Source organism: Myotis nattereri (assembly GCF_964212035.1).
Source record: "Myotis nattereri genome assembly, chromosome: 2".
NCBI lineage: Eukaryota > Metazoa > Chordata > Mammalia > Chiroptera > Vespertilionidae > Myotis > Myotis nattereri.
The window spans coordinates 31,681,048-31,696,365 of record NC_138076.1 but is presented as its reverse complement, the minus strand read 5'-3'; the positions used below and the strand labels follow the sequence as shown (position 1 = coordinate 31,696,365).

The following is a 15,318-nucleotide window of genomic DNA, read 5'->3' as shown; positions in this document are numbered from 1 at the left end:
CTTACCTTTCAATATTGACCAGAATAAAAAAAATATATTGATCAGAATAATGGTTACATTTTTGTTGTCTCCAATTTCAGTAGCGTCCTTTCAAAATCATTCATTGCCCACCAAGTTTTGGTGTTGTTAGTTATACTTAGAATTTGGAGGCAAAAGATAGACTGATTTAAGTAACTACTTTTAAATTTGCATAGAAAAAGCACTATGTCACATTCACAAATACAGGCCAAGTTTAAAGATGCATTTGCTTGCTCGTTTTATAAAGTTTCTGGACATGTAGAAGTGACTTTCTGCAAATTTAATATTTTTCTAGCTCTAAAGAAATCAGAATCCCTAAACTGACTATGTTATCGGGAGCCTAAAAGTTTTAACCAGATTCTATTTCAGCAAAATTCAATGAATTCAGTTCCAATACCATGCAGAGAAGTATATTGTATTCCTTGTGCCCACCAAACAATATGCAACATAAACTCTCTCTCTAGTCAAACTTTCTTCTGTGCCTTTTATTTCAGTGCATAGCTAATGTAAGTCTCTGTAGCTATCTAGAAAGAAATCAAATAATCAGTAGCAATGATCAATCTCAGCATTTCCTCCACCTTGAGTGATAACTTCACCAGTTCACAAAAAACCTACCACTCAACTGTCTATAATAATCTACCGTGAATGATTCAAAATAACCACTGCAGTCCCTAAGAACACATTAAAACCAACCAAGTTAACACAGAAAGAATGTTCCCATTTAAATTTGGATAACTCTGTTTTCACAAAACCTGCCACTGACAAACAGCATGAACTGATTATTACGGAGGTTCGGAAATTTTTTTCCATTTGTCTACTAAAACGGCAACATGAAAATGCCTTGCCTGACTTGTATAGAGATACACATTCTGCCTGTCTGCAGCACAGTCTGCAGAGAAGTCCCCACTAGTGGCCCCAGTGAAGGGCTGCCTTTGGGGCAGGGCATAGCGCTTTGCTTCCCTCCGAGTGTTTCCCCCACTCTACTTGGCAGTGCAGATAAAAGAGTAAAGTTACATTTTCCCTTAAGTTTCTAAGGTGAAATGGGAACACTTGATTCTGTGCTACCCAAAAAAAACAAAACAAAGAAACCTCTCCACTTGCCAAATCTGATACCAAAAGTTAACTAGCTCTTGGAACTATGCTTCTACAGAAAATGCATTAGTGGGAATTTTAACAGAAAACCCATTATACCTGAGCTGTTACTAAAACTTCTGCAAGTTATCCTCTTCAGAAAGACGTTCATTTAAATACTAATAGTTCTAAAGGATATAACACCTTAACTATCTAATAAAATTCTTTTTTTTGGGGGGGGGGCGGGGGGGAGTGGGTCTGTGGAACTACAGAAGAACCATACACTACAAGTTTTTCCTAATGTTTGACAACCAAACAAATTAAAACAGTGCAGGGGTGACCATTCTAATTAAATCAACCCCAAAGAGTGAAACTCCAGGGTTGAACAATGGATGATTCAACTAATGAAAGTTTAAGAGTTGTGCTTGCCTTTCACTGCAGCCAGCATGAAGAACCCAAACTGTCAATTTAAATAAATGTATATTCTAATTATACATTTTCATCTTGACACCATTTGACGATATCTCTTAATATGTAAACAAATAAACCGAAACCGGTTTGGCTCAGTGGATAGAGCGTCGGCCTGCGGACTGAGGGGTCCCAGGTTCGATTCCGGTCAAGGGCATGTACCTGGGTTGCGGGCACATCCCCAGTAGGAGATGTGCAGGAGGCAGCTGATCGGTGTTTCTCTCTCATCGATGTTTCTAACTCTCTATCTCTTTCCCTTCCTCTCTGTAAAAACTCAATAAAATATATTAAAAAAAATAAAATAAACACGACTATTTAAAAAAAAATATGTAAACAAATTAAAAAAAAGGTAATCAAAAGTATGGTCTTAGTATAGTTTCAGGATTAGGGCACTATTTTCCTTAATTGTTATTTTATTATGTAATTTAAGACACTCTTTCCTTACAATTGATAATTATCTATGAAAAAAAAAACAAACAAAAGTTTTTTTTAAAAAAAAAAGAGGGGAAAAACAGTGGTGCCTGGAGACTGAGGTGGAACTAGCAATCAAACAGAAAAGGCAAACATTTCTTAAATAGGTATTGATTGCCTCCATTCAGACAACTGAGTTTTTGTCTTTTTCTAAGAGAACACCCATTTACAAAAGCAGCTTTCCTGTATATTCTCACAGTTTCAAGGTAACAAGTGTCAATAGCGTCATTAGATGTGTTAGCACATTTCTTTAGAAGAGCTTAACCACTGTTAATGTTTACTATCTCCTGGCCCTCCCAGTGGCCCTGTGACACTGAAGGGAGAGGCTTATAATGATCCCATTTTACAGATGGAGAAACCGAGAAAGAGGGATTAAATGGCTTCCCTCTGGTCACACAAAGACTAATTAAGATCAGCAACTGGAAACCTGGTTTCCTGATTTCTGGTTTAGTGTTCCACATACTATGTATGCTTCCTTCTACGAAGTACTATTTTTGTAAAGGTTTCTCTTTCAATAAAGGAAATAGAACAAGTCATGTGACTTTCATTCACGAAAGCCTCTGTGTTTTCATTAGCATCTTCGTTAGACAACTACGAATAGGGTAGAAGCAGGGCACATTATTATCCTATTATGACAAAGCTATCCAGCTGAAGCAGAAAAACATGCACAACAGAAAAAATAAGGGGTATTGTTTGTCAAGCAATCACACTGGCGTTCTAAAAGTGTTCAAGTTCTTTGCTTTAAGACTTCAGCAGGCAATACTTTTAAACATACATCCTGACTGCACTGTTCCTGTGGAAACATTCCTCTTATTCCATGATTCTTTTACCATAGGCTATGAATAAACAGACCCTTTTACTCAAACATAATTTAAATACAGATGCTTCCAGTGGCAATTCTTACCTAATCTGCCTTGTACACATAGGAAAAACAATTTTAGAATAAAAATCCCACTAAAAACGAACATTAAAATACCTTATTTTTGGTATGTACCAATCTATAATCAAAATACAAAAATATGTAAGAGATAATTTTTAGAAGTAGTTTTAAAGCATAGTAAATTCAGTAACATACTTCCAACTTCCCCAACAACTACAGGCTAACAGATTGGTTGGATTTTTCTACATACACACACATAAAACACACGGTAAATAACCTCCCCTACTTACAAATGAGATGCAAACTTTAGACTTAAATTTTTATTTTCTCTGGACTAGTATGTCTACATTATGTACATCTATCTCAAGTGTACTAACTTTTAATTGGCTTGAGCATTGAAACCTCACCCCCACTCCCAATTATATTGTAAACAACTATCAAAGATTGCTGGAACCTTAGTCTTGGTCACCACTTATGCAAATACCAAACACTACTCAGGGCCCCCAAATGATTCTGCTTCAGTATAACCAGTGTGGCTTTCCCATGCAGAACCCGAGAAGCTCGATGTGGAAACAAACATATGCCACTTCTGAGAGCCAGAGCAGTGCACGCAATAACCCAGGAAGTTCTTTTTCTAGTTCATCTTCAAAGAAATGCTTTGCACGTCTTCCTTCTAGAAATTATTCTCTCCAAGGATTAAATTGTTAACCTCCTGTGAGCTTTTTATTTATGAGCACCCAAAACAAATGCCTACGGGAATACATGAGTTAAATACAAGCGGATGCTCATTCTGAGTTTCTAAATGTTCGCCTGGCTTCACAGACCACAGTTTAGCCTGCACATTAATTAAGATGACACCCTCCTCTTTCCTATTCTACTGTTCTCTGTGTTCAAATGAGTTTACTAGAAACCCATTTTGGCATGTGATCCTTTTTTTAAAAAAAAAAAAAAATGTGGTTTTGGCACAATGGATCAATAGCAATTATCAGTTTTGTTTAAAAAGAACCCCTTTCCTTCTTAAAATGGTGTTTACCACACAGACTTTGGAAAAACAGCAACCAAAACAATCTCTCATCTTTGTTCAGCCACCATGAAACATACAAACTGCTGTTTTGATTTCAGAATCCTGAATCCTATAGGTTGAAAGGAATTTTATACTGGTGGGAAATCTTAAAACAAAACAAGCTAAACAGGGTCTCTAGCTAAACTTATCTCTTGCCGTTTAAAATTTTCCCTAGTCTGAAAAGGGCATTATATCATACACGAATCACGTTTCTCAATGTATCTACTTTATCAAAAAGGCCTCGACTCCTTTTAGGCCTGCAGTCGCAAGCACACTCCAGCTCACTCCTCCTGTTACTACAAGAACCCACTCCTGGGGCCCTCCTGAATCCAGTCCAGGTTTTTACCGCCTACTCCACCAAAAACAGTAAAAGGTGTTATGTTCTCAGACTGTTTTTCTGATTAGAATCAGATTTCAGCAAAATGTACTTTCATGTTCACTGTGGCATATACCCATTTGGGCATACCAATAAAATGTGTGTGTGTACACCCCCCCCCCCACCACCACCACTTGATTCCAGTTATACGGTGTGTTTATATGGTTTATGTCTTGAAAGGCAGCTAATCCTTAACTCCATGACACACTAGCAATTTTTCCAAAGTACCTGTAGTGCCTATTACAACTCCAAGGAAAATGACCTTCAGCTGAGAGTCACCATTTAAGGGAAACACTCTGATCACTTCCAATTGATTTAATTAGATACTGAAGCACCACATTCCTTACAATTCTGTGTCTCTTTTCATCTTTCATTCTATGGTTTTAATAAAAACGTAAATAGCTTTTTCTCTGTTCTATTACAATAACAGGGCACTTACCCTACAGCTATAATTTTAAATCCCATGGATATTATCAAACACATGCTGCATTTAGACAGCATTAAACTGATCTGTTTACTCTAAGAGAAAAAGAAAAAGAAAATGGCATATGGATCCCCAAGCCACCTTGTTCATCACCTGGTTGTAACCCCTGCAGACTGTTGACCTTAGAACAGCATCCACCACTCCGTGTTCTGTGGTTCCCACAGCGCCTCTATGTTACTAGCAACCCTGCAGAGAATCAGCTACACAATTACAGAAGAAACCCTTGAACATCCCTCACCCCTTTATTTCTCTCTCCCCCACATCATGCAAAGTTTGAAACAGTCAGAATGCACCGCCAGCTGCAAAGCAAGCAGTCTCTCTCTCCTCATGGATATTTGATGAGAATGTGAAGAACAATACGGGGTACCAGCCTATCCGATTGTTCTTGAAAAGCCCCATGATGTTGTCTTCACTTGTTTTCTCTAAAGCACTGATTCTAAATCCTGGCTGCATATTATCACCTGGGCAACTGAAAAATGCTCCTGCCTCCACTCTGCCCACTGGATGTTTTACTTGAGTGTCTGGCGTGAGGCCCCATAGGTTATTTTTCATACCTCCTCGGGTGGGTCTAACCTGGGAGAGGGTTCTCAAAGGACAGCAGCAGCAGCACAACCTGGAGACTTTCTTAGAAACGCAAATTCTGGGCCACACCCCACACCTACTGCATCAGAATCCCTGGGACTTTACACAGCCCAGCCTCGCTGGTTTCAGCAGCCTCTCCAGGTGACTCCCAGGTATGCTCAGGTTTGAGAACCACTGCTTTTAAGTTGTGTTTAAGCAGCATTACTATTTCAGCCCCTTAGGAGAAAAGAAATATCTCTAATGGAAAAGCCCCTATAGTTTATGTGCAAACTGTAAATGGTTAACTGTTCCCTTTAGCGGCCACAAAAATGGATGCTCATTTCCTAAATGACTTTCGAGCCTGTTTTTATAAACTTTGAGGCTCAGCAAGAATCAGCTGGGGCCCTGCTCCAGGAAAACAAAGAGAAAAATGAAGGTTACAAGCCTGGGAGAAGTCAAAACTTCAGGGCCCTTCCTAGCAGAACTTTCCCACTCTCAGATCAAGAAGATGGGTTTCAGGTGGGGACCTGGAGAGCATGTCCAGTGTTAATAGGTGGGAAGAGGACTGTGGGAAAGAAGAAATGTTTGGGGCCAAAGAACAAACAAACAAACAACAACAAATAGTAGTTCCCTGAATCGGAAGCTTCACATTCAACTCAAAGATGCTTTGACTGTTCTTGTCAAAGTCTTTGAGGAAAGAGGAGGACACAGGAGCCTAAAGTAAAACAAAACAAGAAGCCGAGGCCAATATTTGGGCATTTAGGTCAAGGTACCAAAGGAGGGAAGAGGAGTGAACCCACCAATGCTCACCCACTTTTCCCACCCTCCCTCCCACCAGCCACAAGGGGAAGGGCCTCACCTTTCACAATGGCGGCCTCCTTCAGGCGATGGGACAAGAAGTCAATGCTGGCATAGGTGTTGGAGGGCAGCGCTCCAGGGCCTGGACCCCCACACACCCCAGCGGTGCTGCTGGCCCCCACAGTACTGATGAGACCCCCGAGGCTACGGGTCCGGCCCCAGGCACTCTTGTCGCCTGGCTGCGGATGCGGATGCAGGTGTGGGTGCTGCTGTGGAGATGGCAGTAGCCCCGGCTCATCCCGGACATCGATGGCAATGTAGTTGAGACCATTCTGGAAGCCAGCTGAGGTCTCCCTGCGCATGGGAGAGCCACTGCCCCCGGGGCAGCCAACCAGGCCCGCAGGCTGGTTTGGTGTCCATGGCCGCGCCTGCTGGGGGAGGGGTGGCTGCGGCTGGCGAGGGGACGCAGGGGGCTCGTCACCCGCACCGAGGACGCCGCTGCCACTCCCTTCACTGCTTTTCCTGAGAGAGACATTTTCCACGGAGGCCGAGTTGTGGCGCTTCGGGTTGTGAGCAAAGGACGGCGACACGGGAGTCACAGTGGTGGTTGAGGAGAAGGTCTCCGAGCTGTGGCGGCGGCGGCCCCCCTGTGGGTCTGCACGGATGACCTTGGCCCCCCGGTGGGGGTCTGGGGGCTGGCCAGCCTGCAGGAAGGCCTCGACCCCCGACACGTGATCCATGAGACTCAGCCTCTTCATGCCGGACGTGGGGCTGGTCACGCGGGCACCATCTGGCTTTGGGGGGGCCACGATGGGTTGCGGCGGGGTGGCAGCCACGCCGAAGGCCATCTCGGTGTAGTCACCATTGTCCCCAGTCTCCGAGGACGAAGAGGAGGCAGCACTGGGGCCCTGGGATGTGGGTGCAGGAGGCAGGCGGTACAGCTCCCCTGGAGGGGGTGGCGGAGGTGGCTGCAGCTGCGAACCGGAGGAGGGGGCGGCAGGGCGCGGGGGCAGTGGCGGGTACCCGGAGGAGGCCTCAGGGGACAGGAGGCCATCCAAGGAGCCCACTGGGTCCCCGCTCTGGGTCTCAGCCTTGGGTGACTTGGGGGAACTGAAGTCCAGGTTCATGTAGTCAGAGAGCGGGGAGCGCTGCCGGCTGTCACTGCTCGTGCCCGGGGTGCCAGAGCCCAGGGACGAGGCTGGGCTGCTGGCAGACAGCAGCGAGGACGACGAGGCCGCCGAAGCCAGCATCATCGGAGGGGCCGGGGGCGACAAGCGCGCTCCAGCCTCGCCAAAGTCAATATTGATGTACTCGCCCGGGCTCTTGGGCTCGGGCGGTAGGGGGCACTCGTGCATGCTGGGCAGGGTCTGAAGCCCCTCCAGGGACAGGCGCGTGGGCCTCACTGCCCGGCAGCGCTGGCTCAGGAAGCCCTCGGGGCGGCCACTGCCGCTGCCACTCTGCCTCCCTGCAGAAGGCACTACGGAGTGAGGAGGCTGAGCGTGGCTGCCCCCACCGACCCCTGCCACCACGCTGCTGGCCGGTTGCGTGGTCCCCACGCTGGCCTGAGGCTCCAGCCTCTCCTCTTCCAGAATGCGCCCCACGGGGGAGCTCATGAGCACGTACTGGTCGTTGTCCCCATTGCAGGTGTAGGGAGCCTTGTAGGAGCGGGGTAAGGAGCTGTAGCAGTAGCCAGGGACGCTCCTGAGCATCTCTCCAGCGCCGTGCAAGGCGGCGGTGAAGAAGTCGGGTGGGGTTCCCGCGGTGCCCGCGTCGCTGGGGGACATGTTGAGGTAGTCCCCGTTGGGAAGCTGCTTGCTGTCGGTGCTCTCCGTAGGCAGCTTGGAGCCACACCACATGCGCATGTAGCCACTGTCCTCGGGAGAGCTTTCCGCCGGGGAGCTAGCCTTGTAGCTGGCCCTGTTCACCGGAAAGGCCCTGCCGGCCACACTGGTGGGTGCCGGCGCTGCAGGGCCGGTGGGGGGCAGAGCCGCAGCAGCAACCCGTGGGTGCAGGATCTGCTTCGGGGCAGACACGCTGGTGGGGCTCATGGGCATGTAGTCGTCACTCTTGCAGCTGCCACTGCCACCACCCATGAGGGCCGCTCCAGGGGTCATGGGCATGTAACCATCATCCGTGCCCAGGTTGCCGCTGGAGCTCCTATGGGACCCAATCTCAATGTCACCATAGTCCTCAGGATAAGGGTGATAGGCCACTCTGGGAGAAGAGGTGGGGCAGGATGGGCAGAGGCGGCCAGAGCTGCCAGAAAAGGTGGCCCGCATCAGGGTGTATTCATCCAGGGACGCAGAGGAGGGCTGGGGCACCGCCCGCTGCCGGGCAGGTGTGGTCAGGGAGTAAGTCCTCTTCCTCAACCCTCTGTCCAAGTCCTGGGCTCCATCCCCTGAGACTCGACGGTAGGGGCGGCCACAGTGGCTCAGAGGCCTGTCCATGGTCATGTACCCGTATAGCTCGCTCCCACTCCCATCCTTGGCAGGGGGTGTCTCGGCGATGGACTCAGGCGTGTTGCTCCTGTGGCTGCAGAAGGCTCTCAAGTCCCCAGGGCTGGAGCCGTACTCATCCAGGGACATGAAGCCGGGATCGCTGGGGGAGCCAGAGGCTGAAGCGCTGCCGCTGGAGGGCCGCTGGCCCGCGTGGTGGTGCAGGGGGTGCTGCAGGTGCGGGTGCGGGCCCGGAGGCAGCGGGTAGGAGCCCGAACCATGCCCGCTGCTGGACGACAGGCTGCCTGGGCTGGTGGCTGCTGGGGGCGAGTGCGCCACGGGCATAGACATGGAGCGGCTGTGTTGCAGGGCGCCCCCTGCCGGCGCCAGCGTCACCTTGCTCGCGCGGTTGCCGCAGCCGGCGCTCAGGGTGTGTGAGCGGCTCAGAGGTGTACGCACTGGCCCCGGGCTCAAGGGGCTCCCGGCCACCGACACCGGCCTGCCGCCCGCCGCCCCGGTCCCGGCCGCCGCGCCGCCGTCGCCCTCGCTGGCCGTGCGCACCCGGCATGAGTTGCACTTGGTGGCCGGCGGGGTGGCAGCCAGGCTGTCGGTGCGCGTGCGGCGCACCAGGCCCGTCTGGCTGGGAGGCAGGTTAACCAGGTGGTGGTGGCGGCGCGCGCCGGGGACGCTGATGGGGTGAGTGGCAGAGGAGCCAGACGACTGGCTCTTGCTGCGCGGCCGGAACTCAAAGAGCTCCTTGAGCGCCTTCATGGCCTCCAGGATGGTCTCATGGATGTTCTGGGCCACCACGGAGTCGTCAGCCTGCATCCACAGTTCGCCGGGGCCGGTGACAGCCGAGCGGCCCACCTCGATGAAGAAGAAGCTGTCGGAGTGGCCGCAGCGGCGGATGTTCATGAGCTGCAGCGTCACCGACGGCTGCTCGCAGTTCAGCTTCACGAAGCCGATGGTGCGCGCAGACAGGCACAGGCGGTACACGCCTGTCAGGTTCTTGCTCTGGCCCAGGCCCTTGGGCTTCAGGTTCACCTGCCACACCTCGCGGTAGGCGGCCGTGGCGGGCGCCACCAGCCCGTAGCTGTCATCGGAGCCGGCAGAGCCGCCCAGGGTGCCGGGCAAGGAGGCGCTGCAGGACCCGGCGTGGGTCGCGGTGGGGGCCGAGTCGCCGGCACCCGCGCGGCCCTCACTGACCAGGTCGGTGAGCGCGCGGTACCAGCCCTCCTGCTCCTGCTCGTTCTCGGCGGCCACGGCGAAGTACTCGTCCTTGGTGTAGAGGGCGATCAGGTACTTGTGCTTGGCGTCCGCGCGCTTGTTGATGTTCAGGCAGCAGTCCAGCGAGATGACCCGCTTCGGGGCGCCAGCCTTGCTCCGCCACTTCTTCTCGCTCTCATAGTACTCGAGCCGCGGAGGCTGTGGCGCCGGACCCCCGCCCGCTGCCGCCTCGTCGCTGCTCGCGCCGGGCCCGCGCAGCACGAAAAAGCGCTTGTGACCGTGCTTCTGCTTGCGCAGGTAGCCGCACTTGCGCACGCTGTGGTTGTTGTTGTTGTTGTTGTTGTTGAGGTTGGGGCCGTCGCCGCCCGCCGGCGCCCCGGGCCCGTGCAGCGGCGGGCTCGCCATCCCGGGCACTTCAGGCCGCGATGCCCAGCCCAGTGTCAAGGGGCTCGGGGGGAGCAGAGGGGGCGCAGGCGGGGGCTGCTCCCTCACCCCTGCTCGCCCGCTCGAGCCCAGGTCCCTTGGGCCCAGGAGGTGGGGAAGGTTCGGGGAGGCCGGCGGGGGCCGACACCGAGCGGTGGCGCAGCACCCTCCGCGATCCGGAGCCCCAGAGGATGCCCAGCGCCGGCGGTGGCCGCCGCCTGGCCCGGCTGCCCGTGGCCGCTGCCTCCCGGGCTCTCGGGCGGCGCCTGGGGACTCGCTGGCTGGGCGGAGAGTCGGGGTCCCCTAGTCGAGGGGCCGAGCCTAAGGCTCGCGCGGCCGCACTAGTCCCGCCGCCGCACCGCGCTCGGGGTGCCGGGGTGCGCCTGGGCACTCCGGGTCCGCGCTGCTGCCGGGGCTGCTGCTGCCGCTGCTGCTGCTGCCAACGGCGACCAGGGCTCTTCGCGGTCCCCGCCGCACTGTGAGTAACACATCGCGCACCGAGTGACTGAACTAAGAAGAGCAAAACAACATGTGACTCGGCGTTACGCAGGCACACACTGCGCGGCCGCCCCGCCCCGCCGCCTGCATTGGCGCCGCGCCTCCCGACGGATGGCACGCGCGACCAATGGGCGCGAGGCGCGGGGGGGTGGACCGCGCGCCCCCGCCCCGCCCCCCTTTCTCCCCGGGCTGCGTTTCCCGCCGTCCCCGCCCTCTCCCGCGGAGGCTGGGGCCGGGGCGGGGTGGGGGCCGGCCCAAACCTCATTAATCAGAGGCTGCTTGTGGATGCAGGCGGAGGAGATGCCACCCAGGGCGGGAAAAGGGGCGCGCAGAAGGGGCGGGGGCCAGCCGCGGCGCGGAGGGTCCTTCCCTCCCGCTTTTACTCAATTAATTGGGCTCGGAACGTCCGCCTGGGAGGGGCTCGGAGGAGGAGACACTGCAGGGGACAGGGGCCGGTGATGATCCAGGCCCGATACCGCCCTCGGCTCTGGGCGCAGGGAATGGGGGAACACCCCACTTTGGCCTTTCATGGCCCCGCCACCGCCACACTCGCGGCGGGCAAGAAAGGGTAATGAACTTGGCTGCCCTCTCGTAATCCCCTCCTACCAACACACACTTCGGCGAGCGGATCCTGCGCCCAGACTCAGGGTGGGCGCGCGCCCGCCCGCCGCAGCGGGTTTGCGCCTGGGTGGTTCCTTGGTGCCCCGCCGGCGGCTTGTTTACGATCATCACATTAGTCACCGGTGAGCTCTGGATCGATATCAGCTTCGTGCCCCTTCCTGGAAGGAGAGCCGGGGTGCGGGAGGGGCCGTGGCGCCCCCAACTCCCGGCCACACCGGTCGCGGGTGGCTCCCAGGGCCCCACCCGCCAGGGATGCCCTTCCCCCGCACTCGGGTCGAGGGCTTTTTCCCGGGCGTCATCAGCACCATTCACTTGTCTTGAGAAGTTGAAATTCTCGGTTAGGGATGTAATAGAAAGAGGAGGACGTAAAAAAAAAAAAAAAATGCTGTTTCCATAGTGCCGGGAAGAGCGTGGGCTCCAGCGAGAAAACAGCTTAGGGATCCTGTGCCCATGGCGGGGTATCCCCCCGCCCGCCGCCCGGGGTACCCCTGTCCCCCTCCGACCCTGGACTGCCTGCACAGAGGCGCTGGGAATGGGCGGCTCCAGACCTGTACGTCCTTACCAGGCAGCAACTGCTGTGTTGAAGATGCCCTTGAATAAGTGCTTTTATTTTTATATCTGCGCCGCTTTTGACTTTCAAAGTGGATTACAAATAAGAACCCATACAATGGCTTCTCGAAAATGACAGAAGTGAGGGCTACCGGTGAGGGTGGGAGTCCCTGGGTTGAGATCCTATCAGGCTCAGGGGCTTGCAGAAACTAAGAAAGCTAACAAAACAAACCCCTGTCTACTTAAGAAAAAAAAAATATGTCTTCATGAAATAATTTGAAACAATAATGTGGCTATTTTTTTTATTAAGCTCTGCCTTTGAATGTCCTCTGTAGTCTATAGAAGCCTTTATTTTTTTAAGATGTAATGAAATCCTTAATCTAAGGAAAATAAGTAAAGATTGTAATTTTTGAAAACATATTATAACATATTATAATATAACATATGTGTAAGAATGTGGCAAAGATTCTGCTAGCTAACATGTGTAAAGAGAACCCTACTTACACGAAGATCATAGCATTTATAGCATGCATACACTTATGAGAAGCATACATTTAGGAAGAATAATAAGTGAGGCAAATAGAATTTGCTCAAAGAAGTATATTTGAAGTTGCACCTCCATTTGAAACCATGCTTTAAAAAATACGGCAAGAATGCCATTTGTAAGTGTGTGTGTGTATGTATGCATTTGTGTATGTATGTATATATAGGTGTGCATGTAGGCATGTGTGTATGCATATGTGTGTCGGTATGGGTATGTATATGTATACCTATACATGTATAATTGTGTGTATGCTCGGGGACCCACCTTTATGGACATTGTACTCTGGCCTTTTTATTCTTTTAGACCCTGTTGCTCTTTCTATGTTAACAAATGTTGCCTAGCAATATGTCTACTCAGATGAAAGGATTCTTATCTTAGGGCTTGAAGAAAATGTGGTTCTGTTTTATTGGCTTTGTGATGATTTACATCCCACTATAAGGGATGTTAACAGGCCTGCCTGTATGTTCACTGATGCTAACTAGCAGACAATGATCATGGGGCAACCTCTTTTCAGCATCATGCAATAATGCTTTCTTCTGAAAAGTACCTTTGCAATTGTCTCATATTTTCTTTTTGATTCAGACTTTAATACAAAATTAGATTTTCACATATTTATTGAATATTACTTGCTGTGCCCACCAGGTGTTCACAGTGTCATGTTTTTTTCCCTTAGGACGATTCTAGTGTCAAATGCCAGGATTCAGGTTAAGGTGTCAGGGGCTCTAGGTTGGCTGTTTGCACTTGCCCCATGTGCTGTCTCAGTCACCAGTTAGGGGCAGAAGAGGGAAGGGGGAGGAATTATCACCGGTATCAATGGTGTTCTCATACAAGAAGATCACAAATCTACAGCAAAACTGCAAACTACTTGTCTCCCCGACATCTTAGAACCTCTAAATACAAATTCTATTCTTATTAAGAAGTCAGTTCATGAAACTCTGTAATTGGAAGTATCCCAGTCTTCCTCCTCCACGAAGGAACTCGTTGTCTTTCTCCCTTTCTATTGCCAGATAAGCTATTTATTTCCTTAAAGCTTGTTCGACACCTTGTGATTTTCCAACTGTTCTCCCATACTCTTTCAGCAAAAGTCAGCTAACAACATCTGCCAACCTGCTCTCCATGCAGGCTGGGTACTGCTTGTGTGGCCTGTTGCCAGCAAACAGCCTGGATGACATTTTTTTCTCATGGTCCAGGATCTTTCATTGGAAGTCCTCTTTCCTTTCATGGATAACAAAATGGCCATATCTCTTAGCAAGGAGCGTTTTTGTTGTGTGTGTGTGTGTGTGTGTGTGTGTGTGTGTGTCTGTGTGTCTTTGTGTGTGTGTGTTTTGTTTGTGTGGGTGTGTTTTGTTTCTGGGGTTTTTTTTTTTTTCCATAAAATTGTATGCAATGACCCTTTTTATTTAAAAACAAAACAAAAAAAGCCTTTCCTGGGATAATTTAATTGCCTTTCAGAAAATAGTCCATTCATTAAAATATAGATGTTAAAATGTATAAAAATCTATACTAATAATAGTAAGCATCATTTGTACTTTCTCTGTTTCATATAGAAAGGGCATGTTAGGAAGAGAAAAGTAGATAACATTTCAGTGCTTAGGGTTTTTTTTTTTTCTTTTTAATGCATAACACTGTAACTGCTTGACAGTATTTTCTATCTAGATTAACTCTACCTGAAAACTTCCTAGGGAGATCGTTCAGTGGAATACTATATGACCAGTTAAAATAGCTTTAAATTAAAATGTACTTTCGGAGGTATAGATTTTAACTTCAGAGGTTCATGTCACAGGATATATTTGTCTTTTAAAAGAATGGCAACATTTCATCACATTTTGCTTTATATAAAGTGCTTTAGTAACTCATTTAGTAAGTTTCCCTTTCTCTGATGAATGAGCCATGCAAAGACAGAGTTTTCCTCATCTAGGATTCATAAAGGGACTTTCTACATTATAGTGGCTAGGTGTTTTTTTTTCCTTCACAAATATATTTGCTAATATGTTTCAACTGAAATTTCACAAGAGTTTTGTAACATGCTAATTCTGAGCAGCAATGCTTTATATGAAAGAATGTAAACTGTTGTTCAGATCACTTGCTATCTAATGTATGGCATTCCAAATGTCTAAAGCAGCGGTTCTCAACCTGTGGGTCGCAACCCCTTTGGGGGTCAAACAACCCTTCCACAGGGGTCGCCTAAGACCATCGGAAAACACATATATAATTACATATTTTTGTGATTAATCACTATGCTTTAATTATATTCAATTTGTAACAATGAAAATACATCCTGTATATCAGATATTTACATTATGATTCATCATAACCGTAGCAAAATTACAATTATGAAGTAGCAACGAAAATAATTTTATGGTTGGGGTCACCACAACATGAGGAACTGTATTAAAGGGTCGAGGCATTAGGAAGGTTGAGAACCACTGGCCTAAAGGATCAGGATTTGTTAATAGATCATATCAGTTCCTTGGAAATTGTAAAGACTTTCCACTTTAGTATTTATTTTGATCATTAAAAATACTGATATAGTCCAGCTGATATGGCTCAGTGGTTGAAGGTCGACCCAGGAATCAAGAGGTCAATAATTTGATTCCTGGTCAGTGCACATTCCCGGGTTGTAGGCTCAATCTCCAGTAGGGGGCGTGCAGGAGGCAGTGGATGAATGGTGTTTCTATTTCTTCCACTTCCTTCCTCTCTAAAAATCAATAAAAAAATATATTTTAAAAAATACTGATATATTTCCAATAGTCTTTTTCTTAAATATTCATTTAGAGAGGAAAGATTTTCCATAATAAAGGAATATTTCATGTGCATATAAACAGAGCAAA

At 49.5% G+C, this 15,318-nt stretch overlaps 1 protein-coding gene across 2 annotated transcripts in view; it reads right to left on the bottom strand.

The window, feature by feature from the left end:
• IRS2 (insulin receptor substrate 2) overlaps positions 1-10,257 on the bottom strand; it is a gene marked incomplete at both ends in the record, with an annotated part of 29,165 nt that extends 18,908 nt beyond the window's left edge. For both annotated transcript variants that reach the window (XM_081082397.1, XM_081082396.1), the window contains one exon: positions 6,252-10,257. In XM_081082397.1, the coding sequence (XP_080938523.1) occupies positions 6,252-10,257 (4,006 nt within the window). The remainder of the gene's footprint in view (positions 1-6,251) is intronic.
• Positions 10,258-15,318: the final 5,061 nt, after the last annotated feature.